Source organism: Ascaphus truei, chromosome 13 (genome assembly GCF_040206685.1).
Source record: "Ascaphus truei isolate aAscTru1 chromosome 13, aAscTru1.hap1, whole genome shotgun sequence".
In the NCBI taxonomy this organism is placed as follows: domain Eukaryota; kingdom Metazoa; phylum Chordata; class Amphibia; order Anura; family Ascaphidae; genus Ascaphus; species Ascaphus truei.
Genome location: NC_134495.1, coordinates 6,335,792 through 6,363,572, shown reverse-complemented (window position 1 = coordinate 6,363,572; position 27,781 = coordinate 6,335,792). Strand labels below are relative to the sequence as shown.

At 45.3% G+C, this 27,781-nt stretch overlaps 1 protein-coding gene across 5 annotated transcripts; it reads right to left on the bottom strand.

Moving 5' to 3' along the window:
* Positions 1 to 61: 61 nt before the first annotated feature.
* HVCN1 (hydrogen voltage gated channel 1) lies at positions 62 to 19,081 on the bottom strand. 5 transcript variants are annotated; one of them, XM_075568185.1, is made up of 8 exons: positions 18,926 to 19,079; positions 17,695 to 17,794; positions 17,426 to 17,577; positions 5,338 to 5,575; positions 4,192 to 4,296; positions 3,160 to 3,391; positions 2,325 to 2,437; positions 62 to 336 (listed from the first exon to the last, which is right to left on the bottom strand). In XM_075568185.1, the coding sequence occupies exons 4-8, from the start codon at positions 5,515 to 5,517 to the stop codon at positions 256 to 258; spliced, it is 711 nt and encodes a 236-aa protein (XP_075424300.1). In that variant the 5' UTR covers positions 5,518 to 5,575; positions 17,426 to 17,577; positions 17,695 to 17,794; positions 18,926 to 19,079; the 3' UTR covers positions 62 to 255. The 5 variants fall into 5 exon arrangements, with proteins under 5 accessions (XP_075424300.1, XP_075424303.1, XP_075424302.1 ...); XM_075568188.1 differs by having other exon boundaries at positions 18,930 to 19,038; XM_075568187.1 differs by lacking the exon at positions 17,426 to 17,577 and having other exon boundaries at positions 5,338 to 5,577.
* Positions 19,082 to 27,781: the final 8,700 nt, after the last annotated feature.

Here is a 27,781-nt window from a genome sequence, read left to right as displayed (position 1 = left end):
CTCCAAAGGCACAATCTTGGCCCTGAATGTTTCAGCATCATTGTGAAGGAAGAGCTGCAAGTGTGTGCACAAAATCACTTATTTATTGAGTCACATGTACATTATATTTTGTAGCAGAAAAGGAATAAAGAACGTTTTGAATTAACATAAATGGGCTGTTATACTTTGTTCACATTATGCTGTATACGCATTAGACAGAACATATGCAAACTTCTTTGGTCCCCAATAAAATATTTCGCCGTCTGCCTGGAAACTTCAACTTGCGTTTGTAACTTCGAGAGCCGGGATTATTTTATGTTGCTGTAATAATTTCTGCAGCCGGGAAATCTCTTGCTCCTGTAAAAACAAAGAGAACAAAAACTAATCTACGTGTACGTGTAGGTTTTCAACAAACGCTTCACTCCCCTAACTGTGAAAGGGTTACTGCAGTACAGATTAACCCATTCAGGGACAAACCCATCACCCCGAGGGCCAATATGTGCACTTGAACCAGTGTATGAATAAGGCACTGAAACTGTCTTTATGTTCGACAAGATTTCAAAGCCTATCATTAACACCTTTTAGTAATTGAGATTTAGCACTAAATGTGTATTTTTGTAGTAATACTACACGATCCCCTTACAGCTTGAGCCTATTACTAAAGAATAGAATTGTGTCCCTCAGAGAGAGGCACTTTCCTAATCCTTGAAAAGAACGGAGAAACAAACTTAAATCCAACTGGCTGCTGCTCTAATTCAGGGGTAACCAACTCCAATGAAGGGCCATCAGGTCAGGCTAAGGATATTTCTACTTCGGCACGGGTGGCTCAACGACTGAGCCACCTGTGATGAAGCCGGGATAGCCTTAACCTGTTGGTGCTATTACGTCATTTGTCAGATCTTCCACGATGACACATTTCATCAGTCAAGTTTTTGGCAGATAAACTATTGTTTCCCAATAACACTCGGGCATATGGTATTCAAATCAAGTTCTTACATGCGTTCTCAAAGATGGTAACTTGTAACCCGTCCTTCCCGCTGTATCCCTTCACTCCGGTGTTTTTCCTCTCCTAACTGACCCGGCATTAAGTCTTTATACAAAGAAATAATAGCTCTGGAAGCATTCCCTATTCTGAATGTTTCTGTATAAGGCCTTACCGTGTGTTTGTCTATCTGGCATATTGTACGAAGAGCATTTTTCATATAAGGAACTGGATCGTGCCTGGAGTTTCGGAATCAATGACATCTTTCACGGAAATGTCCAGCAGCAGCTGTCCGCCATGTATTCCCTCCAGCAACATCGCCACTAGGAGTCGGTCACACCCTGTACTTTCAGATAACCTCTTCAGTAGAGGTCATTAGAACCACCCAATCAAATCATACACCTGAGACATTCTCTCCTAACCGTGGCTGTTGAGGACAGCTTTTGGCTGCCCCTGCTATAATTCATGCCATCTCTGTGCCAATTTCAGGGAACACTCCCAAAGTGTCTGAGGCTCCTTTGTCCATCCTAAATTCTCACCTCCAGTGTGTTCACACCAGTGATGTATCGAGTACCTGGAAATTACCCGGTACCCAGCACTTTTTCAGCTACCCGGAACTTGCCCGGACCTGGCAGCAGTGGGCTGGGACCGGCGCTTGGGTCGGAACCGGCGCCAGGTAATTTCAGAGTAGCTGAAAATACTTCAACACTTACCAGCAGCCGGCGACGGAAGGTGAGGAAGACCGCGGTGACGTCAGGGAGCAGCAGCAGAAGTCAGTGTTCAGCCGCGAGAGCAGCAGGAATACAGCACACAGCTGATGCCAGTAGGAGCGGGGGAACCATGTGAGAGCAGGAGAATGTCTATTGGACAGCCGGGGAGGAGCCTGTTGTCCAATAGGAACGCTCCTGCTCCGGTCACATGGTTCCCTGCATCAGCTGTGTGCTGTATTCCTGCTGCTCCCGCCGGCTGAACACGGACTTCTGCTGCTGCTGCTGCCACCGCCACCAGGACCTCTGCTGCTGCTCCCAGATGTCACCTCGGTCCTCCTCACCCTCTGCAGCAGTCCTCCTCACCCTGCAGGTAAGGGCCGTCCGGGTAGCCAGCTGGGCAAAATGAACCATTTTGGGTAACCGTTACCCAGTTTTCGGAAAATGTAGGACCCGGTACAACACTAGTTCCCACCATTCCACAGTAACAAAAAAAAAGGAAATATATACTTTGGTAAAGAAAAATAAACACCTGCTTCCATTATAAAGGAAATATAATGAAACCTGCAACCCCGGTGTAAATGGCCATGTCCCATGAAGCCAGACTTATCAGGACATGTGATGTCCTATACATGCACATGCACACGCAATGTTACCTGATCGGCACATTGGTTCTCCAGCTGGGAGACCCTGGCAAGCAGCGTCTCTTGCTTTTCTTTTAGCTTGTTGATCTTGTCTTCCGCTCGGCTCTTCACCGACACGATTACTCCTGTGCAATATTTAATCGAGGGTTAGCACTTCACTAAACATACAATGCTGGCCGTGAAGTGGTGTATTATTTAAAAAATAAAATGGTATTTTACAAATGTATAGAAATAACCGTGTTTTATTCATACCGTCGCTGTTAGAGGGGCCTTTATTGCAGTAGGCACAGTTTAACCTGTTTAAAACAGGCAAACATGCAGCAATGTATTGTGAGGAAGAGTCACTGCCTTTGAGAAATGCAACTTGAACTATAAAGTTGCATCAGAGCCGGAGTAGCCAACTCCAGTCCTGAACGGCCACCAGGCTATCGCTGCTTCAGCACAGGTAGCTCAATTAATGACAACCATCTGTGCTCAGTCATGACTGCACCACCTGCGCGGAACCAGGGATAGCCTGAAAACCTGACCTGTTGGTGGCCCTGGCCGCCCCTGCTTTAGACCAATTGTAGAGTTGGATTCTAAAAATGAATGCAGTTTTCTGTCCTCAAAATGCATGCTAGATGCAAGAACTGCCCTTTAACCATGTTAATACCCTATCCACATTGAATTAAATAAATATATGTACAAGTAACCAACATCTGTGAGTTTGAGTGCTCATTTGCATGTCATTACCCAGACTCCCTGGCTGCATGGACTTTGGGGAGAGGCAGGTTTGCGAATGTGCTCAGAAGTGTTATTATAATCATCATCATCATCTTTTCTCTACCTCAAATAAAAATATATTCACCGTTTATAATTCTAGCTACTCTCCACAGCCGAAGCAAAATCAGCAATCCCACCGCATTGAACACGTCTTCGCGAGAGATATAGACGATGTCGATAATGAACGAGATGATGACGATAACGGCGTCAAACACTTCAAACTTGTGATGGAAGAATTCCAGGCGGAAGGCGTAGAGTTTCCCAAAAAGCTCCACTATAAAGAAGGTCAAGACGGAAATACTCAAATAGTGAAATACCTGAAAGCCAACAGGATAATGTTAGGATTTAAAGTGTACAGCGTTAATTAGATACGAGTTATTAGCATTAATTAGCAACAACATTTCCTGTACATATTTTAAATAAAGCAATAAATTATTTAGTGCCAAGGGACAGGTCGCCCATACAAAGAAGGAGATAACCGCCCCACAGGGCGATACAACGCATGTTCTATGGGCGTCTGTTCTGCAGGGTGAGGGACGGGATTAATGTGGTGTGTGTATACACAGAGTGGGGGGGGGGGAGGTGTAATTTGGTGTATATGGGGTGTGTACACATGATTGCTATACACTTTGGGATTGTATGCATGGTGCATGTTAACATTTGTTTGTACGGCGCGTCTGGTGAGCGCCTTGATATTTGGGCTGGTTAATTATGTTTGCACCCGTTTAAAATTTGCCTTCCAGCCAGCCCCTGAAGAGCATGGCGGGGAGGGGGCCGGGGGAGCGCGCAGCAAGGGGGGGGCGGGGTAAGCATGGGGGAGAGAGCGTGCGGGGGAGAGAGCGTGCGGGGGAGAGCATGGTGATACATTAATGATTTTAGAGGAATAATTGACACAATGCACTTTCAATTCATATATATACACATATACACCTTTGTCGGTCTGTAGCAAACACAACAAATTCAATGATTTCCATCTACAAAACGTAGGATTAGTATAAAAATAAAGACGTATGAAGATTAAATATAGTTCTTCTCACAAGACTAAAACGCCCTCCTCTCGGACATAAAGCTGTAAACACAGGACAACGTTCCAATGCAAGAAACATTTGCACTTTACCTCTGGTATCACGTGGTCTACATGTTCCACCAGCAGCTCCAGATCCAAGAGAATCTCCACCAGCACAAACAGGGCGTCAAGAATGACCAGGCACACAATGGCAATCTGAAACCAACAAGGGACCTATGTTAGAGACCAAATCCCATCTAATAGCAATTTAAGACATCATTCAGTATGCTACTACTGTTCATCAAATATGCTTAGAAATATATACTAGAAGTCGAAGACGATGTCTACCTTGGCCAGCAGGTATCAATAGATTGGGACCTTTCAAGTAAAATCAACAGGAGAAGGAAGATGGGGTGGAGGCATTTGGAAGAAACAAGACAATATTTCAAGGGAACCTTCCACTGCCCCTCCAAACGGAACGTGTGTGACCCGTGTATTCTCCCCGTGATCACGTATGGATGTGAAAGTTAGAGCAGAAATGCGACGAAAATGCAGACGCTTCAGACAATGCAAAGAAGTATGGAGAGATGCATGCTGGGTATTAACCAAGAGACGGCAGAACGAATGAATGGGCTAGAAACCAAACAAAGCCGACGTCACCAGAGTGATGAAATTAATGGCGGTGGGACAGACATATCACAAGAAGAAATTACCATCGTTGGACAAAAGGTGGTACTCGACTGGAGACTGGATTTGATCAGAAAATGTGTTGGAGCAATGTGAAGATCCAGCTGTGGATTGCCAAATTGCCAAGGGCTGAAATAAATTATTAAGCAGTGGTCGATATACCAGGTACAACAGCCAGTGGCTGACCAGATCTGCCACCAGGCTATGTGCATTATGATGTCACATGCCAGATACACAGCCTACCAGGTACAACAGCCCGTGGCTGACCAGATCTGCCAGCAGGCTATGTGCATTATGATGTCACATGCCAGATACACAGCCTACCAGGTACAACAGCCAGTGGCTGACTTACTTGGAGAAATTGTAATAACTCATAGAATTAAAAATAGAATGGATCCAAACAGCAAAAAACCTGCTCCTCTATCTCAGGAACCATCGTGCAACAAGTGGGTATGATATCTTACAGTCTCCAAATGCCTAGCGCACAGACAGACAACTGCCCAACATATGCAGCATATAATGGCGCCCAGCATGGCATTTGTGAACGAAGAATAAAAGAGACCGCTCTACCTGAAACTTGTGGGCGGCAAAGAGCCATTTCAGGGCGTCCCTGAAGGTGTACGAGGCGGTGAAAGGATGGGGCGTCTTCACCGGTATCTCCTCGTGCTTCGCCTCCTCCTCTTCATCGCGCCATTGCTCTGTCGCCTTGTTGTCTCCCACAGAGGTAAAATGCCGCAGGTATTTAGACATGTTGGAGGTTTGCTAGAAGCTCATCACTCTGCAGCCTGGGATTGAACGTTTTATAAACCTGTACAGCACATGAAGGGGATATGAGATAAACGGTTTAATTTGTGAACACTTTGAAGTCAGATCGGAATAGTGAGCAGGGCAGGGGTGGCCAGCTCCAGACGTCAAGGGCCACCAACAGGTCAGGTTTTCAGGATATCCCTGCTTCAGGGAAAAGGGAGACCAAAAAGCGCACCAGCACAAACGGAGCAGGAAGAACCCAGGACAAAAAAATGATTAAAAGGGCACTTTAATGTGACAAAAGACCCATCTAATGCATTTCGAACGTCTGAGACGTTCGAAATGCATTAGATGGGTCTTTTGTCACATTAAAGTGCCCTTTTAATCATTTTTTTGTCCTGGGTTCTTCCTGCTCCGTTTGTGCTGGTGCGCTTTTTGGTCTCCCTTTTCCCTGTATTGCATTGAGTAGCTGCACAGCCTGCCTGCCTGCCCTACCAGGATGTGAGTACTTGTATATTTTTCAGGGGAACCTGCCAATGAGACTGATGGTGAGTGGGTTGCACCACACACCACCTGTCTTCAGGAGGATAGTACCCATTATATGACACAATAGGTACTATATCAATTGTTAGTACCCTGGTACAGTGGTCTGGCTGATTATCATTTTGAGATATACCTGCATTTGAGCGCTTCAACTATTTTCCATATCCCTGCTTCAGCACAGGTGGTGCAGTTGCTGACCGAGCAGGGATATCCTTGAAACTTGACCTGTTGGTGGCCCTTGACGGCTGGAGTTGCGCCCCCTCCGTGGAATAGGGGTGTTAACCCTATACTTGCCAGAGGGGCCTGTAACACTCTGCAGACCCTTCTGGCAGCAAAGGGTTTAACAGCGCAAACTAAAATGATCTCGTGACCGCAGCGTCTCGTTCGTTTAAACAATAAGCGCACAATAAGCGCAAATACAACTACATATCAAATAAAGGTTTGCAGCATTGCCTTAAACCCAGTGGCAACAATGCGATATAAATCAGACTGACCCCATAAATCTAAATACGATGTGATTATTAATTACAATGTACAGACATTATTTGAAGATAATTAACACCTTTGCTGCCAGAGAGGTCCAGACTGCATTGCACGATGCACGACATGAGCAAAACCAGCAAGCCCCAGACGAGATCAGACACATTAGCAAGGACGGGTAAGAATACTCCATAAGTAACTGTGCTTCTGAATCTGACGCTTTTAATCCACTGGGGATGTGACGACGTTTCCACCTCCCACCCACAACCCATTCTGGGAGAGGAGCAGCCCAGCCAATCAGGACTTGCCTTGTGCGAGTACTAACAGAGCGCACAGCTGCCCCGCCCGTGCTGGGGGGGGGGGGGAGAGGGGCAAGGAAGGAATGAAATGGTCAATTCTTGTAACAGAGAAAGGTTCCCTATGTGATGCACCCATTGGCCTCCGCAAATTAATGCAATAGAACTTTTATTAATACTAAATAAATGGACGACAAGGAGGATAACTATAAAATAAAGCTGGATAGGAGCAGCGATGCTGTAACGGATATGGATGAGGTCCACAAACGGGGAAGGTATGATGTGGGGTATACGTGATGTGACAAACACAAGGAGTGATACAGTGTCGAGTGCTAATAAAAGGATCCGATAGTAATAAATAGTACATACTCGTGCAGACTAAATAAACACCGTGAGAAGGTGGAAATGGGGGCAGGGATGGGCCGCCCGCCGTGCTAGTGATCCTAAATCTCCCGAGTGTGCTCAGATATAATGTGCCATCGTGTATTGGGCAATGTAGGTGCAAACTGTGTATGCGATACCTCAACTCTTTACTCGCAGAGAAATGTGAACAACGTGCCCTGCGGCGAAATGTCCCAGCGGTGAGTTATATCAGCGGCGACGTGGTGGCGGAAGAGCGCCAGCGATGGTTTGGCCACAGCCAAATTCCGGAGAAGAGAGAATGAAACAAGAGCGTCAGATACGGACCCAAACAGGCTGGGGCACTGGATGGAGGGTGGGGTCACTATCCGATGGAAACGGACGCGATGAGGCTGTGACCGCGTCCAGCTGCCATGCAGGAGATCAGCGTGAGAACGACGGAGACTGGATTGCAGATGTGAGGTTTGGCGATTGCCCAATATATATATTCAGGCGCCCGGACAAACGAGGATAATACTAGGAGTAAAAGAAAACAGAGGCCGCCAGTTTCATCACCGTGGATTAGACTGTTGGAATATAGAAGAAATGGGGTAACCCACCCACTTGTGAGCCACTTCTTTGCTCTTCTAAGGTCGGCGATTGCGCCATTTGCTTAGATTGCTCCACTAACAGTTCCTCATTTATTGTTGACACACAACAGCCATTTAACAACATCATTAAACGTTTCTCCCACACACGTGTACAGTTTCACATCTTGTGATTTTCACCAATCCGGTGCAAACGTCGTCCTTCCTTCGCTCTGCGCAAGAACATACCAGTTTTATAAAAGGAAAGGTTTCTGGACAGGGAACTTACACAATGGGGTCTGGGGCACATCTGGGGGGGTCTGGGGCACATCTGGGGGGGTCTGGGGCACATCTGGGGGGGTCTGGGGCACATCTGGGGGGGGTCTGGGGCACATCTGGGGGGGTCTGGGGCACATCTGGGGGGGTCTGGGGCACATCTGGGGGGGGTCTGGGGCACATCTGGGGGGGGTCTGGGGCACATCTGGGGGGGTCTGTCAACCATCATCATACACGGAATAAAAACCCCACTGATGTTCCGTTGATCTTTGCAGGGAGTTAAATCAAGCAGTGATCTTCAACATACATCGAATTGCATTTCCATTTGTAATACACACCTCTCGTGGCCGTACAGACCCGGAAAAGTGTACATTTTTGGTAGGTTGTGATACATTTTATGTGGATTAAGATGAGATTTATTCCGATTAAATTAGTGTAAAAAAAAGAAAAAAAAGAAAACGGTCTCCCCAGCATCAGGGCCCCCCCAAGTTCCCGAGATACTAAACGGTAAAAGAAGCACCGGGACGTCCTGGTATTTAAATCCCCGCGTGACGTTGTGGCCAAAGGGAAACTGCAACAGGTGACATTGCGGCTTCCTTTTGCGGGAGATTCATTTTGTTTTCCCAACAGGGTAATGGAACGTTCTACTTTTACCGGCAACAATGGGATCACCGGAACCGAAAGAAAGCTTTCAGCTCAGGGGGCCTGCCGGTTCCCATTCTGGCACTTTGTGATCGCGTGATCTGCTCGGGAGGAATCACAGAATGGAAGAGACGGTCTCCTTATCCGGTAATCAGGTGGCGAGATCGTATTCAGCGCACCACAGAAAACGTGACTAGGTCACAGTGTCAGACTCCAGGACTTGGTGGCTACACCATGCGGGTCCCCAAGGCAGGGATTTCCAACCTTTTTTTGGCTAAGGAACCCTATAATTATATTGTGAAATTCTGAAGAATCCCCAACCCTTTCTAATAGCGCGTCTGAGATCAGCTGCATTGTAAGGAACCCCAACCCTCTCTAATAGCGCGTCTGAGATCAGATGCATTGTAAGGAACCCCAACCCTCTCTAATAGCGTGTCTGAGATCAGATGCATTGTAACGAACCCCAACCCTCTCTAATAGCGTGTCTGAGATCAGATGCATTGTAAGGAACCCCGACCCTCTCTAATAGCGCGTCTGAGATCAGATGCATTGTAAGGAACCCCAACCCTCTCTAATAGTGTGTCTGAGATCAGATGCATTGTAAGGAACCCCAACCCTCTCTAATAGCGTGTCAGAGATCAGATGCATTGTAAGGAACCCCAACCCTCTCTAATAGCGTGTCTGAGATCAGATGCATTGTAAGGAACCCCGACCCTCTCTAATAGCGCGTCTGAGATCAGATGCATTGTAAGGAACCCCAACCCTCTCTAATAGCGCGTCTGTGATCTGATGCATTGTAAGGAACCCCAACCCTCTCTAATAGCGCATCTGAGATCAGATGCATTGTAAGGAGCCCCAACCCTCTCTAATAGCGCGTCCGAGATCAGATGCATTGTAAGGAACCCCAACCCTCTCTAATAGCACGTCTGAGATCAGATGCATTGTAAGGAACCCCGACCCTCTGTAATAGCGCGTCTGAGATCAGATGCATTGTAAGGAACCCCAACCCTCTCTAATAGCGCGTCTGAGATCAGATACATTGTATATCTTTCCGGAGAAGAGCTGCCATGTAATGGTTATAGCTCTAATCTGCAGCTTCAGCAAGCTGCTGGCAAACGCTCGGGCAGCGATGAAAGCATTTGTGATCCAACTAAAAACACGATAACCTTGTGATACGTACAACAAAAGCAGTATGAAGGAAAGTTACTGTAAATATCTGTGGCTTGTGTGTTGCCAACACACAAAGCGATCTTTGTTTGGTAAGCACATTTTTATTGGCTTGATCATTCCTCACAGCGATAGCCAAGAAGAATAATAACACAAAAGAAGTTGTTGCAGGTGTAGCCACTGGTTATATTCAAAAAGGATTGTTAATATAAAAATGTTGTATCCTTGGGGCACAATAGTTAGCAGGAAGGTGAAACGATCCTGTGCAAAATGCAACAACATATCGACACGCACATTGTGTATTTTTGGAGTAGAAGGGACGGGGTACAGCAGGCAGGAAGAGTAACGCGAATACACATTTCATTAATTCTGTACACACTTCCATCCTCCTTTTAGCCACAAATGCTCAAATTTGGATCAAATCTGAAAAAGTTAATAAACGGTATTTAAAAAGAATTGCAAAAACAGATTATTTTTGGTGTGCATCTGAATTGATCTTAATGTTAATGCCTAGGTGAGTTTCTCTCATATAATGGGAGTATTTTGCCCACTCAGAATATCCTGCTCTTTTGAAAGTTTTTTTTCTGTGTGCAAAACCATTTAGACTGCACCGGGCTCTGTGGAGAGCTGCATTTTAACCTCCCGGACACATAATATTGTAGTGAATGAAACATCAGATTTTTAAAATCTAAAACGGCGTTGGAAAAAGCAAGAAAATATATATATCTTAATATAAACAGCAACCACTCCTTTATATGTTATCCCACCTTTCACCAAGTCAATTAAGTGAACTTGATAAGCGACCCGCTTCAGCAGCTCGTAGCTAGCATAACCCAATGACAGAAAACAAAAAGGCCCTGTTCTCCCTGTTACCCCGTATCTTACTCAAGAGATGGAACGAGCTGAACTTCTTACTTAGGAAGTTTCAACAGAGCCTGGCTCCTGTGGTCAAATTAGCAAACATACTACAATGACCAAGCAGCGGTAATAAGGAAATACAGTGTACACATAGTATCTCCGGCAATAAAGTAGTTACCAGCAACAAAACCATTGTTTTAATTAGAAACTACCCACTCCCCAACCCCCCCCCCCCCCATAAAAATACCAACTGAACTCCCCACATCATAACAAATAAAACATCATCGGTGTAAAACAACAAAATGCTTGGAAAAACCGTTAATATAAAGAAATAAATGTCCATTTTAAAAGGTGATTTGGTTAAAACTGGGGCATTTAGTCCTGGAATTGTAATTAGTGATAGGGTTGCATGTGATAGGGAGAACTGGGGCTCAAAAGGGTAAAGAATCACAATGAAGTGAAAGAAAAAAAAGATATAAACTAACACGTGTTCCTTCTCTTTCCAGCAATTGTAACAAATACATTGAATATGAATATGCCCCTTACAGAGCGTCCATGAATCGGCGGGACTGGTTATACAGAGCGTCCATGAATCAGTGCTCCTCGCGGGACTGGTTATACAGAGAGTCCATGAATCGGCGGGACTGGTTATACAGAGAGTCCATGAATCGGCGCTCCTCGCGGGACCGGTTATACAGAGAGTCCATGAATCGGCGTTCCTCGCGGGACCGTTTATACAGAGAGTCCATGAATCGGCGCTCCTCGCGGGACCGGTTATACAGAGAGTCCATGAATCGGCGCTCCTCCCGGGACCGGTTATACAGAGAGTCCATGAATCGGCACTCCTCGCGGGACCGGTTATACAGAGAGACCATGAATCGGCGCTCCTCGCGGGACCGGTTATACAGAGAGTCCATGAATCGGCGCTCCTCGCGGGACCGGTTATACAGAGAGTCCATGAATCGGCGCTCCTCGCGGGACCGGTTATACAGAGAGTCCATGAATCGGCGCTCCTCGCGGGACCCGTTATACAGAGAGTCCATGAATCGGCGCTCCTCGCGGGACCCGTTATACAGAGAGTCCATGAATCGGCGCTCCTCGCGGGACCGGTTATACAGAGAGTCCATGAATCGGCGCTCCTCGCGGGACCGGTTATACAGAGATTCCATGAATCGGCGCTCCTCGCGGGACTGGTTATACAGAGCGTCCATGAATCGGCGCTCCTCGCGGGACCGGTTATACAGAGAGTCCATGAATCGGCGGGACTGGTTATACAGAGAGTCTATGAATCGGCGTTCCTCGCGGGACCGGTTATACAGAGAGTCCATGAATCGGTGCTGCTCGCGGGACCGGTTATACAGAGAGTCCATGAATCGGCGCTCCTCGCGGGACCGGTTATACAGAGAGTCCATGAATCGGCGCTCCTCGCGGGACCGGTTATACAGAGAGTCCATGAATCGGTGCTGCTCGCGGGACCGGTTATACAGAGAGTCCATGAATCGGCGCTCCTCGCGGGACCGGTTATACAGAGAGTCCATGAATCGGCGCTCCTCGCGGGACCGGTTATACAGAGAGTCCATGAATCGGCGCTCCTCGCGGGACCGGTTATACAAAAGACCAGGATCAAACTCTGCTGCGAGTAGAAAGCAGCCAGTACCATGTGATTAGCGCGTATACATTCCTCTACAACTGCGACACTACACACGGAAAATGATGTGTCGCCATCCGCTGATTGGTCGAGCAACATCCGGGGTGCAGGTCCGCAAGGAGAAAGTCAACAGGAGAAAAGCAAGAACCCGGCGCAGCACAGGAGCGGAGCGGCTCTGCGTAGCCTTCATACAGAGCACAGGAGCGGCTCTGCGTAGCCTTCATACAGAGCACAGGAGCGGCTCTGCGTAGCATTCATACAGAGCACAGGAGCGGCTCTGCGTAGCATTCATACAGAGCACAGGAGCGGCTCTGCGTAGCATTCATACAGAGCACAGGAGCGGCTCTGCGTAGCATTCATACAGAGCACAGGAGCGGCTCTGCGTAGCATTCATACAGAGCACAGGAGCGGCTCTGCGTAGCATTCATACAGAGCACAGGAGCGGCTCTGCGTAGCATTCATACAGAGCACAGGAGCGGCTCTGCGTAGCACTCATACAGCACAGGAGCGGCTCTGCGTAGCGTTCATACAGAGCACAGGAGCGGAGCGGCTCTGCGTAGCATTCATACAGAGCACAGGGGCGGCTCTGCGTAGCATTCATACAGAGCACAGGAGCGGCTCTGCATAGCATTCATACAGAGCACAGGAGCGGCTCTGCGTAGCATTCATACAGAGCACAGGAGCGGAGCGGCTCTGCGTAGCATTCATACAGCACAGGAGCGGAGCGGCTCTGCGTAGCATTTATAAAGAGCACAGGAGCGGCTCTGCGTAGCATTCATACAGAGCACAGGAGCGTAGCGGCTCTGCGTAGCATTCATACAGAGCACAGGAGCGGAGCGGCTCTGCGTAGCGTTCATACAGAGCACAGGAGCGGCTCTGCGTAGCATTCATACAGAGCACAGGAGCGGCTCTGCGTAGCATTCATACAGAGCACAGGAGCGTAGCGGCTCTGCGTAGCACTCATACAGCACAGGAGCGGAGCGGCTCTGCGTAGCATTCATAAAGAGCACAGGAGCGGAGCGGCTCTGCGTAGCATTCATACAGAGCACAGGAGGTTTTCGCTTTTCTCCTGTTGGAATTTTAATTAATCCTGTTTTCGCATTAAGGCTGCGCTTATAGTGCCCGGCGACGCAACGTCGCGCCAAAACAAATACATTAGATCCGTCGCAGGCGCTTATAGTAAGCGCGACAATTTTTTTTAAGCCATTGAAATTTGATTTTGGGAGAGATAGTCGCCACATGTGACTGTCTCTACACCAATCACAGAGCGCCTACTGCACTCTGCCCGTCTCCCCTTCGTGACGTCACTGGCCTTGTCGCCAGCGATGTCGCTCCAAACCTAAGTGGCGACGGCATCGGTCGCGTCACCAGCACTATAAACGCGGCCTAAGATTCATATGCATTTTATATTACAGAATTATGACCACAGATTAATCCCATAGTAGACATTATACTTGTTTTAAAAAATTTTTTAAAAAACAAATCTAATTTATTGGTGGCTATAGCAAAAACTGCAATTGCACTGTGCAAAATACACAAGAAATTAGAAAGATAATGTTTCTACATTAAATTCATTTTTGATTACACAGTGCTGTGACGTGATCTCATTGTGTATTGATGTTTGCAGTTACTATACAGTATTTCTGTACGAGATGGCTACATTATATTGCATTTGAGGATCAAAAGAATAAAAAGGGATCTACATAGTAGAATCTAAATGCATAGGAGGTTACAAAAATACTAGGGGCAGATCGCCTCTTCTCGATCAATCAACCTTGAGATGCTTCGGGTTGTTCACTTTTAAATGTATATGTTAATTAAGTTTACTGTCTATAAACAACCATGTGATGTGAATGTACCCCTGTCAGAAAATAATAAAAATGTTTGAAACAAAAAAAAAAATTATCTAAAAGAATAAAAAGGCTGAAAAATGACACTAACAAAAGGCATTGGACCGTAGGCCGCTGTAATACAACATTATACCCCAATGTGCTACTGTCAGCAAGAGTTCAGCAGGATGTAAGTGACATATTAGAATGGGATACATCCACTTCTATATCACGGTCTGTTTGCCTTAGAGCAGGGGTGAGCAACTCCAGTCCAGGACAGCTTGTAAAGATATCCCTGCTTCAGCACAGGTGGCTCAATCCATGGCTCAGTCAAAGACTGCAGCACCTGTGCTGAAGCAGGGGTATCCTTACAAGCTGACCTGTTGCTGGCCCTTGAGAGCTGGCGTTGCCCACCCCTGCTATAAAGATGATGAGATTTCCATGCATCAGCTGCGGACAGTCGCTGACACGGACGCGGGGTACGGTTACCGGGTGCATGATCTTCCCAGTATACGCAGTATAGCGCATCACCAAGAGGCAGAACGGTAACTAAGAAGGAACGCTACCGTGGGCCGGCGCCAGCAAAAATGGAAAGAACGATTCTGGGGTACATGTATCCAGGCAGATAAGGAGCCATTCTGGGGCAAATGTCTACACTTTATGTATAAAAGAAAAGAAAAAAGTCCAAATGAAAGCAGCAATACTATTTTCCCTTTGTTCTGGATATTCGTACATGTAGAGCACGTGACTATGTATAATTCTACATTCTTACCTAAGCTGGCGATCGTTGCGTGCTCCTGTAATAAATCTGTCAAAATCCTGATCTTGTGCCCAACATAATGGCCGCCATTCAGTTTCCATCAATCGTTCCGTCAGAGTAACTCAGCAGCTACAATGCATCCTGATATTACTAAAGTAACATTATCTATTGATACAGTTTGCAGCTCAAACTGCTGGGAACATTGGCAACAAATTATTCCAAACAGGAAAGTGTTGCCAAGATCTTGCACTGCTGGGGAGGTGTGCTATAAAGTGCTATAGAAATCAATGGATGCTCAGTATAGTAAAACTTATTAAAAATGGCATTAAGAGTTGAATAAAACTAAATAAAGATTTTTAAAAAAAAGTCACTATTATCTAATACTACAGAACTAATTTATATATAAAAAAAACAAACAAGCTTTCACCTGTTTTGCTGCTTTAAATGAATGGGATTCTTTATTTTGATACATATGTTGCAGCTTTTTTTTTTGCCTTGGTACATAAATCCCCAAGGGGCTTATTCTATATTTAGCCCAATTGGCCAAGTCAGCTGTTTTAAGCCAAAATACCCCACTGTCTTCAATGGGGAACATCCTCCGAAAACGGCCCTATGGCTTTAACAAAGTCACGTTTAACCTTGTGCTTTACCTGGCAATATCCTGACATCTGCCTGGAGAAACTATTACAAATGACACGCTATGTGAACAACTAAAAGACACGTGGGCCGGACTATATCAGAGGTCAAAAAAAGGCCGTGGCGTACCCACCTGATGGAGAAACTGACAGCCATCCTTAGGCTGCGCTTATAGTACTGGCGATCGGCGCGTGACGCCAGTGGCACGTGAGCGGTTCAGCCAATGAGGGTGAACCGGCCATGCCTCCGCCACCCCCCCGGTCGCCTTCTCGTCTCCTGCACCACCGTGCAGGAATCGCTATTTACAATGGCGCTGGCTGACGTCACGTGGTCGCGTCGCCTGCTCTATAAGCGTAGCCTTAATGATAAGGTGGCTACGATTGAGGCGGTCGGGGGACCTTGGATGTCGAGAAGCGATCCCCGTGGCTTCCCCGTGGCTCTCCTATACAATTACTTACACTATAAGTATCTGCAAAGCCCTCGCCGGAGAATATCCCCAAATAAAGATAAAGCCAGAGCTTAAAATAAAAACATCTCACCAGACCACGTGCAGAAGAAAAATATTCCAAACCGTGGCTGACGTGGGTTGAAGAGGAGTGTAACCGTGACAACGCAAAGTACCAACCTTTCAATTAAGTATGTTTGCTTGAAATTGCACCTGAAATGTACCTGACCCCTACGATTTTTTTTTTTTGTCTTTCTGTATCTTTATTATGATAGGTATTATTGTCTTTAAATGTCCCCATACCCCCTCCTTTTTTGTGTATTCCCCCCCCAAAAAAATATCTTATTAAAAAAAAAAAAAAAAAAAAAAAATTATATATATATATATAACTACTCCGGCAGTGACCTGATTAATAGGAATCCTTTGATATTTATATGCCACTGCAGTGAGCTCAGTGCTGTACACAGAATGTACGGGTCAGTGGAGATGTAGCGAGTGAGATAGGACAATACAAATGTATAGTTAAAGAAATGCTGGAAATACATCAATGCCTTGCATTGTTTTTTCCCCTCTTCCTACAAAGCAGTAACTGCGACAATAAGAGCGCTTCCTTTCCTAGCAGGAAGGAGGAAACAACCCGGCTTTCCCCTCCTACATAAAATCCTGCTAATAGTCTAATATGCCAAGATTAACAAAAGATAAAAATAACACATGGCGACAAAAAAGGAGTTAGGGCCTTATTATTAGTACATTGCAACGAGACTCACCCACAGCTTCTGCTAACCCAGGGGTGGGAAACTCCAGTCTTCAAGGGCCCCCAACAGGACAGGTTTTCAGGATATCCCTGCTTCAGCACAGGTGGTGCAGTCTTTGACTGAGCCACCTGTCCTGAAGCAGGGATATCCTGAAAACCTGACCTGTTGGAGGACCTTGAAGACTGGAGTTGCCCACCATTACTGCCAGAATTGCTTAACCATTTAAATATATATTGTAATTTACGTAACCAATGGCCATTTATCCTACAGCTGTAGAAATTCTATGCATGTGAGATACATACACACACACACACACACACACACAGTATAATATAACCCTTTCGGAATGATTAGGTTACAAAATATGGAAAATAAAAAACAAACAGAAACGTGCCATTTTTCTCGAGATCACCAACCACCGAATCCCAGGCGTCCACCTAACTTAGGTCAAAGGTCACAGCTACAGCGTATGCCAAAGGGAAGCCCCTACTAGAACAAGAACTCAAAAGACAATGGCATGTTTATTAGCCTAAATAAACCGGACTCGCACCTTCTTGGTTTTTAAGCAGACGTAAGTATTTTTAAATTATTTTCAAAACGTGTAAAAGTTCCATACAAGCAATGCGCTGCGGGCATCCTCTGGCACTCACGTGGTTAAAGTGATCAAGCTTACGGCGTAAATTCTATATACTTCAATGGGTCCGGTCCAGCCGCTTCGGACAGAAAATCGGCGTTGATGTCACAAGGAATTTTCTGCCTAATGTTGCCCAAACGGACGCGTCGGAGAACGCAGAACTTGGCCCTGAATGAGGTGCGAATGCAGCGGGGATGTCAAAGGTGAAGTGATCTGGACTGAGTTATTTATTTATTTTATTTATTTATAAAATATTTTACCAGGAAGTAATACTTTGAGAGTTACCTCGTTTTCACGTCTGTCCTGGGCATATAGGGGATTCGGTAGACCGTGCAAAACCTTGGGTACCCTTCACCGCCAGGATACTACGGAGCGACGTATGTGACTACAATGAAAGAAGTAAAGTCAGTTCTCAAGAGAGAATAACGACCGCTGCGGGTCTTTATTCCCAAAGTGTATACAAGGCTGTTTGACTCAGTCAATAGATCACGGACCAGTCTAACTAAACCACACACCCAGTCAATTGTCCACATGGCAGAGAAAGCAGTGCCAGGTACTCTCTCTCTCTCTCTGTGAGGATCAGATTCATCTTCCCAGTGTGTTTATCACACACCACGCAACAGGCATTTTACAATATCGTTTTACATTTTTAAAAATAGTTATACAATTGACCGAGTCCATCTTGTGTACCCCTGACATCCCCCCTCTCATTCCCAACTCTATTTGGACGAGCTGTGCGGCTGGACCCAAATCCACACTAACACCCCTAACATCCATCCTAGCCCTAAACCGTAGAGGGACCAGCTGTGCGACTGGACCATACTCCATCCTGATGTACACTCCATCCCACAATAAGCAGCCTCCTTACCCTTTGTTTCAGCATTGCCCCCTATGCCCTGTAGAGTGTAAGCTCTCAGGACCAGAAATCTCATTACCGCCTGTACGTTTGTGTCATTCCGTTGATGTAATTGATGTCACTCTGTATTACTAATGTGGTCTGTTTGTAGGAAGTAAAGCAGAGTTTGCCAAATAATCCCACAGGCGCTTAATCTGGATTTAAATAATTGGGTGTCTTTTCTGGTTACCTGGTGTTTTTGAAACATGAACCACTGAAGTGTGATCTTGTAGCTCAGATAACAACTTTCCTTATCAACTGACCTCTTTGGTGTTAAGAATTTGGAGTGACCCCTCACCCATCACCCCCAGCTCTGTAAGTGTATCAAGCACTTAACAGTTACACAACAAATTCTCATGGACTTCACCAGACCCCTCACTCTCACCTCGTTATATGCTCATTATTCTGCCCCTTACAGGGCTCATTCTGGGATAAACCTCCCCTTCCCCCCATAGTAACCACACCATTCATACTCATGGTAACCCAACTCCTGCCACTCTGTTACACCCTGTGCCAGACATGGGTCCCTAACCCCCACCCCCTCTCTAATGAAGCCCACATAGGATATTAAGCTGCAGCAGCAGCAGCAGCAGGTGACAGGCTAGTAATGAGTATACATACCCACCCCAGGGGGCCGTGCGGTTTGCTGCTGATGCTCTTATCGCCTCCCCGCAAAGATCTGATCTCCTCTCAACTTCACACTGCAACATTGTGTCAGGCGCATGAATACCTCCCCCTGCGTGTTTACTTCCTGTCTCCCTCCGCCGCTGCTATCAGAACAACGGGCACATCACTCCCAGGGAAAAAGTAGCTCCCCCTCCCCTTCCCTTTTGGTGCCTCCCTGCTGCTCTATCCCTGAGACAGCCTCTTCATTCCAGTTTACTTTAGGGGTGGCTCTTCCCCCCCCCCCTCCCACATCCTGAATTTGTGTAATTGTTGTTGTCTGGTAACAAAAGATGTGCTAAGGGTCAGGATTCAGGTTTAGTCCAATCCTGGTGTTTACAACAGCAAAAGTGTAGGCAAGGGAAAATTAATGATATTAAAAGCTATAGGATATATATATATATATACACACACACACACACACACACACACACACACACACACACACACACACACACGTATCTGTACCATGTTAGCCGAGCTTCAATAATCAAAAAATAAATAGATAATACCGTTCTGTGGCTAACGAAATGCTTTTATTTGTGTGAGCTTTCGAGATACACTTTCGAGATACAGTGTATCTCGAAAGCTCGCACAAATTAAAGCATTTCGTTAGCCACAGAACGGTATCATCTATTTATTTTTTGATTATATATATATATATATATATATATATATATATATATATATATAATTTGTTATTTATTTTACATCTATTTCTTATTAAGTTGATATGTTTGGTACATTATATAGCTTGGATGCACCCTTTATTGTACATCATTATATCCATCATCACCATTAATATGATTTTTCTTATCATTTATTATTTTTATCTATTCGACATCATGTATATATTTTTCTTTATTTTAATTATTTTTTCTAATACCTAATTTAAATGTATTTTCTATCCATTTAAGTATTTACCTTGGATTGACATTATTTATTTCAGAATTTATATATTTTCATATTTATCTCTATTATTTGATGGGTCCGATTCCCGCTCCGGTGAGTATCGATTCCCGCTCCGGTGAGTACCGATTCCCGCTCCGGTGAGTACCGATTCCCGCTCCGGTGAGTACCGCTTCCCCTTGTGTACTGAGAACTGCTTTTATCCACTCCATATATGAGCGCAGGGTTCAACAGAAAGCAACCGAGATGGCCAACAAGGACAATGGATTTCCGGTGTATCCGGATGTTCCCACTCCTGCTTTCCTGGCTCAGTACCGAGACTATTTGCAAGGTTAGACACCTCGACCAAAATCGATATGCTGCCCAGCCGATAGCATAACCCCGGTGTCTGGTCCTGGGGATGTAACTGTTCGGAACTCTGATACGTTCAAGGCCCCTTTACCCACGACCATTTCAGCTGGTCTTCAGTTGTCTTGCCGCCCTTCTTTTGCTGGGACTTCTAACCAGGGAAACCCTGCTACCCAAGTGTCTCAGGGTGGGTTACCGTCTGGGGAAGCCGATTGAGCCGCAAGAGAACGATACTCGAAAAAGAGGAGCCGTTGGGCCTCTAAGACTCTTGTCCCATTTAGACTGAAAGGACTGGCCTTACGGGAATGAGATGCTGATCGATGATAAATGTGTAGAAGATGTGTGCAATGTAAATAGTGGTGTTAGTCATTATGCCATGTCTGATGTTTCCCAATCCACAAACACTACCTCACACACATGGTATGTTGGAGCAGGGCCAGCTGAGTCTTTACCATGGTGGCACCCTAGGATTTGGGGATATGTACCCTTCATGGACCGCACAAGGTTCTTACTCGAAACCGAGACCATAGTGGATGATTGGTTGGCTAAAGGAGTGTTTAATCCTGACGGGCTTCCCGAGAAATGAGGAGAAGAGAAGCAGACATTGGGGCGGGTATTGTACAACCTTCGGGTAATGTCTCTGATAATTATATGCCCCCGTTCAAGAACCATTGTACTGGGTTCAGCCAGGTCAGGCTGAGGGTTGCCGGCTCACTAAGATTAGCCGAGCTGGAAGGTATCTAGTACAAAAGTACCGGAACTCTCATGAGTTCGAGTATCCATATGTCCCCGAACCACCAATGCAGGACATTGACGCCAACCGGGAACAGTGGTTAATAGAAGCTGTAAAGGCTTACGTACTCGAGCCCAGTAGGAGCACTTTTCATAATATGCATGAAAGAATAGCGTTTTTAGTGCGGGTCTGGAAGGTAGGCCGATCAGTGTACATGGATACGGTGGAGTACCTTTCAGAAAGAAACCCAAAACGAGTGTATTCTATTACAGTAACTGACGCATCAGGAACACTAGTGAGAAAACTTGACTATGAGCACTACCATTGATGAGAAGGTTCTCCATGTTGGAGGAACCTATGTTAGTATGACAGCCATTTTTTTATGTGTATATTCCTATACCTTGACATGTGCTGTTTTCACAGAGAACTGTATATCATGCATACTAATGTGATATTCATGTGAAATGTTCTTGTTATGTTCAGGTTCATTCGAAGATGATACCCGAAAATTTAGGACCCAAGCGGGGTTGTTGGGAATCCACAAGAGGGAGAGTGTAGCCAGGTCACCTGATGGCTACTATTCTGCCCTTGGGCTGGCAGTAAACCCTGGTACAATCAGGTTGCCAGTAGTTGGTATGGGGTTTTCCCCACCCCTTTGGTACTGCACTTGAGTGACAGCAGGGGGTGGTACATCCTGTTGTAGCTGGAACAACGGGATGCCCGCCTTCTGGCTGTACTTAAGGGCAGAACCGCCCTAAAGTTAGTAGAGTTCCTTCCCCCTCTGAGGAAGGCAGGTGACACAACTGGAAGTCTGAGATTGGAGCCTTCCCATGTGCTCTTCCCTCTGGGGGAGAGTGAGTGTGGACCATACCCCTGCCTCTGCTAGGGAGGTGGGAAAGAGCTAGGACAGCTGCGGGTGCTCTTGGCCTGTAGTGGCAGTCCAGGGACCATCCTCCGGTGAATCCTGAGAGACTGTATTGGGCAGATCCTGCCTGGTTCCTGTTACTGCAGAGTATAGTAATAAACCCGTTCCTGGTTACAATATACCTCCTGCCTGGTGCAAGACCTTACTGGTGGGAGAGGTAATAAGTTGTACCGTGAGAGATCACCTTCAGTTCCTGGAGCCTACTGCAAATGGGGGCGCCGCACTGCTAAAGATATATGTGGGGTATGTACCCCAGAAGCCTGTTCCTGTGTCCCCACTACCATCAGCGGACAACTCAGCCCTCCTGTTGCCAGCAGGTATATGCACCATACACCCAGTGTGATCGGGTGTGGGAAACACTGTTACATTTACATTAATGACGCTGTGCATACCCCCGAAATAAATATATATTAAAAAATTTTTTATTGAGGTTGTTGTATTTAGTTCAAGTTGTTTTTTGACAGATAATTTCTTTTTTGTATAGCTTTATCCTTTTCCCTTTCCAGACAACCAGTCCTATTAATGTTGATTACATATATGTATCTTGTGATTGGATGTTTTAGTTCTCTCCTTTGTATATTAAGGCAGGGGTGCGCAAGCTGGGGGGCATGACATTTGCTTGGGGGGCGGGGCGCTTACAGAGGCCCAGCGCTTTCCCCCCAAAGCATTTAAATGACTGGGGATCGCGCGAGGCCTCTGTAACTTCCCTTACCTGGTCTCCGGCAGCTTCTGGTGATGCGTAACCATGGCAACACGGCAACACTGCATCAAATGATGCTGTGGGGTCACATGACGACACATTGCCATGGGAATGCGACATCACATGACGTCAGAAACGCCGGAGACAATGTAAAGGGGAGGGGGGGGGGGAAGGGCGAGCAGGCAGGGTGGTGCAGACGAAAACGTTTGCGCACCCCTGTATTAAGGCATGATATATTTGATTGTTTTAATAATGGGAGGGTTGCACATTTGCAGTTTTTGCATTTTTGTATCGTAACTATATATTTCAGTAATGCGTATTCTAGTATTTTTGGTGATATCATCCAATTGCCACTTTTGTTTTTATGTTGTAGTTGTATATATCTTTTTCTATTTGTGCCCGCAACCGTTTAATGAAGGGTTAAAAGCTTATTGATATCAATCGATGATTGTGACTATATAGGGGCCATCAGCCCCCTCACATTTTATTCCCTGATGAAGTCGCAGCACTAAGCGATGAAACGCGCCGGGTCGCTCTTGGACTTCATGTGTGGCGTCATCACACTTACGGAGGAAGAAACTGTGGAACCCTGTTTGTGGCGTTGAGGAGTTGGAGGACAATTATTGGAGTTGGGTTCCCTGATCCACCTTCCTGAAATGGACACACGCCATCGACAAATTCAGAAGTCTGTGTTCCTGGCTCTGGTCCCCGTGTTCGATCCCAGCTGATGACCTCTGAGATTTGCCTTTCTATACGCTTTTACCTTCGGCGCTTGTGAGTTCTCGATTTTAGACCGTCTCTGATTAAACCATTCTTTTTAATCTGAATTACCCTATGGGGCTTGTATTCTCCTCTTTTGATATATCTATATATCTCATATATATATAATCAATCTCAATCAAGGGCTTTTGGCAAATTTTTATAACAGAGTCATTGGTGAATGACCCAAGAGGGCTGCTATGTGCCAGGTTAGATAACAGAAAGAGAGATCATTGAAGTCAAATAGTATACAAATGCAGTTCACTTTGAGGAAATCAAAGTTCTGATATTCCTTTCAGGAATATCGGTCTCTTGCAAGCAGCTGTAATTACTGGTGTGAATCATTGCTGCTACGATAACAAATGCTGTAATAGTTAAAGTAATATTATTCAGTGTGATGAGGACAGTTTTGTATAGTGTTAATGGCACTTCTGCTATTGAAGCAATTAATACAGAAAGGGTTTGATCTTGTTTATCCTGCTAGGAACCTAGGTTCCTGTTTTTTAAGAATTTCTTAAACCTACAACTCATTAGAATACAGAAGGGAGAGGATATTGCCTGGCAACTTCTCACTTTGGCCCAGATACACCAAGCTCCGGTAAATCATGGAAAATAAAGTGACATTACCAAAAACTGGACCGGAAGTTCATTTCCCGGAGGTTCGGTAACTCTGAAGTGGTGTTTTGTATTTTTAGCATAGAATCAAAGCAGGGGGTTTGCGGAGCTGAACTCCATTAATTTCAGCCTCGGGGGACCCCGATCCCAGAAATACTTACTTCTGAAGGGTGTGCCGGTATCTCTCTGCTTTTTAAATCTCCCGGATAACGTGGGTCGATAGGAAGACACACCGGATGACATCACGGCTTCCTATTGGCCGGCAGGGTTTGGGAGCTTTGGAAGTCCGCTATTACATGAACCATGTTGCCGATCCGGACACGTAAGTATCTTGGGAACCAGGGGGTCCCCGGAGCTGAAATTAATGGGGTTCAGCTCTCGAGATCCACTGCTTCAATTCTATGTTAAAAACAATTGCCCCCCAAAAAATCGCCTCCTTGGATTGCTGCTTTACATTTTGGCGTTACTCTCAGCCAGACTGGATATAAATAATGCGGGGAAATAACAGTTATTTAACCCTTTGACGTAGCCACCGCTGTGAGCAGGGCCTGCCTTGACGTGGCTCACAGGCTTACAATGCTTTGGCCAAAGGGTTAAACTAAATTATTTTTTCCAAGAGAATATTTAAGTATTTTACGGTGTATTTTTGTCATATAGGATGTAGCATTGGGCTTCTCTGTCACCATGTCATTACGCCTGGCACTCCTGGGGCTCTATGCCACCGCAGGATTTCCACTCATTGTTTAGGGTTAGATCGCGTTCTGCACCCCCGTAATCTGGCACCACGTTTATATGATCGCTCCAAAGTTTGGTCACATGATCGCACTGTGCCACTCTGGTGTCGTGACCCGACACGCAAAATTTATCTAAACCTGCCATTACTCCAATTCCAACGGTGCACCGTGGCTTTTGCCCTATTCCAGTGTCTGGGTGGGAGCCACGGCAGGTTACACTTGTACGGTTGCCAGGTGTCCAGCATTGAACCGGGCTGTGCTGTATTTGGACACTGTCCAGTAAAAAATTACAGGTAATACTAGACCTGTATGTACATACCTTTATTACCTCTCTGGACATGTACCTTCCTCCATCCTGATTGACTGCTGCCAATCAGTAGGTGTCAGAAGTCTGGGGGTGGGGCCAAGGAGAGGAGGAAACAGCAAGGAGTGGGAGTGTGTGCGCGCGCGTCGCTCCTTTCACCATAATGTCCAGTATTTTTGGAGAAGCCACCTGGCCACCCTAGTTACTTGTGAGATACATAACGTAACATTATTCCCCCCCCTGCTTTATTAACCTTACCGGCACCTTTGGGGAATAAGTTATGCTTATGACCACTGCATATTTGCATACCGTTTGCATGCCATTTTCCCCAACATCCATAAACATGAAGGCAACGCTATTTAAAAGAGTAAAACTGGGTTAACCTCACGTTATTCTCTTTAGTAAATAAGCTCTATTAACATGTTAAACTTAGTCAGGGGTGACCAACGCCAGTCAGAATGACTAAAGGCACCTGCGCTGAAGCAGGGATAACCTGAAAACCTGACGGCCCATGAGGACTGGAGTTGGCCTCCCACTGACCAACGTTAAAAACAGAGTTCAGTGTATCCGTGCCGTTATATTAGATTGTACCACTCTGATTTTTAGATCATAGTGTCTGTTATACCCTTAATAAGGCAATACACCACATGTGAATAATAAGCAGCCTCCGCATTCATCTGTAACAAAAAGGAGCAATCCAAGCGACTTTTGGTTTACTTTTTACATGGGATTGAAGCAGGGGCAGAACCCCATTAATTTCAGCTTTGGGGACCCTCTGCTTCTCATCCCTTTGGAGGGGGCCACCAACAAACACATACACGTTGGTGCAGGGGCCGAGCTCCATGTATTTGCAAACATTTGTGCTATTGTAATGACCCAAAGTAGGAGGCAGGGTATGTGTGAGATGCTGGTCCAGTCAGGGTTGCATTAGTAACCCCGGAATGTTGTCCCTTCAGAGGTGAGGAAGCGGAGGACCTGTTTAGAAACTCACCCATACAATGTACAGTATAAATCGCTATTAACGTGAAGAATGGTTGAAACGCTGTTCAGGGAAAATGAACCCCTTTCTTTTTTCGCAATATCTTACATATTTCTCACCCAATCCCCTTGAAAATGTGCACAATTGTAGGTGTTATGTAGATTGTCTACATTGTGCTTCTAATATTGTGTCAATCATTGGATGTTGACATAATACAGTGACATCAATTTAGTTAACAAGTACCAGATACACTGCGCGAGGTTCAAACGAGAAATAACAGTTTTTCCTTCGTAGCTCGTAAATTTGTTAATGTGTCTGAAACACTAAGATTAATTATTGGAGATAAGGAAAAAGCAGAGGTATTAAACTAATTCTTTGCTTCTGTATTTACCAGGGAAGGATCAATTGTAATAATAAAGCCGCAGAAGGAAGCCACAAGCTCTAAATTAATGAGCAATTAGTTACCCGAGGAAGTTCATAAGCAGCTTGATAAAATTAACGTAAATAAGACCTGGCCCCGATGGCATACATCCAAGAGTTTACGGAGCTAAGTTCGGTAATAGCCAAACCGTTACATTTAATATTCAAAGACTCAATTTCCACAGGCTCAGCAGCACAAAATTGCTGTAAAGCAGACAGGGCCTATATTTAAAAAAAAAAAAAAAATGAGCTAGATCACAACCGGGAATTACAGACCTGTACATCTACACCCACCAGACATCAATAGTGGGAAAGCTACTTGAAGGTTTAGTAAGGGATAATATTCAGGAATTCCTAATGATAACAAAATTATTAGTAATAGCTAGCATTGATTTATGAAGAATAGATTGTCTGAAACTAGCCTTATTAGTTTCTTTGAGGTGGCAAGTAGGAATTTAGACCAGGGCAATGCAGGTCTACTTAGATTTTACAAAGGCTTTTTATACAGTGTCACACGAGGTTAGTGTACAAAATAAAGCAACTAGATTCTAAAAATATTTGCACTTGAATTGAAAACTGGTTGAAGGATAGACAGTTATCGTAAATTGAACCTTCTCAAGTTGGGCTAAAGTTGTGGGAGTAGAGTACCTCAAGGATCAGTATGGGACTCTTGTTTTTTAACTTGTTTATGAATTGCCTTGGGGTTGGTAGAGAGCAAAGTCTCCATCTTTGCTGATGACACTAAAATTGTGTAAAGTAATAAAATCAAAGCAGGATGTAATTCCTCTCCAGCAGTATCCGGATAGATTGGAAACTTGGGCAGGTAAATGACAGAGGAGGTTTAATACAGAAATGTAAGGTTGTGCATTTGGGAAACAAGAATAAACATGCGACTTCCAAATGAAATAGGGAAAATTCAGGGGCAGAATCCTTGATGAAGGATCTAGGAGTGCTTGTAGACAGCAGGCTGAGCAATATAGTGTCCAATGTTATGCAGTAGCTGCAAAGGCAAATAAGACCTTATCCTCCATTAAATGAAAGAAACACAATTATGCTCCTTTGTAAAGCTTTAGTAAGACACCTTGAATATAGAACACATTATAGCACCACTAAAAAAAAAAAAAGTGCCGAGAAGCGACACCAAATGAATAAATGGGATAGAAAATCTGACATAAGAGGCGACCTTGTTTACATTTAGATAAGAGGCGTCTAAGAGGGGATATGATAACATTCATAATAATCAGGTACAATACAAGGAGCTTTCAAAAGATGTATTCATCCCACGGCCAGTACAAACACGGAGTCATTCCTTAAGGTTGGAGGAAAAAGATTTCACCAGCAACAAAGGAAAGGGTTCTTTACAATAGGGGCAGTTACAGTGTGGAATT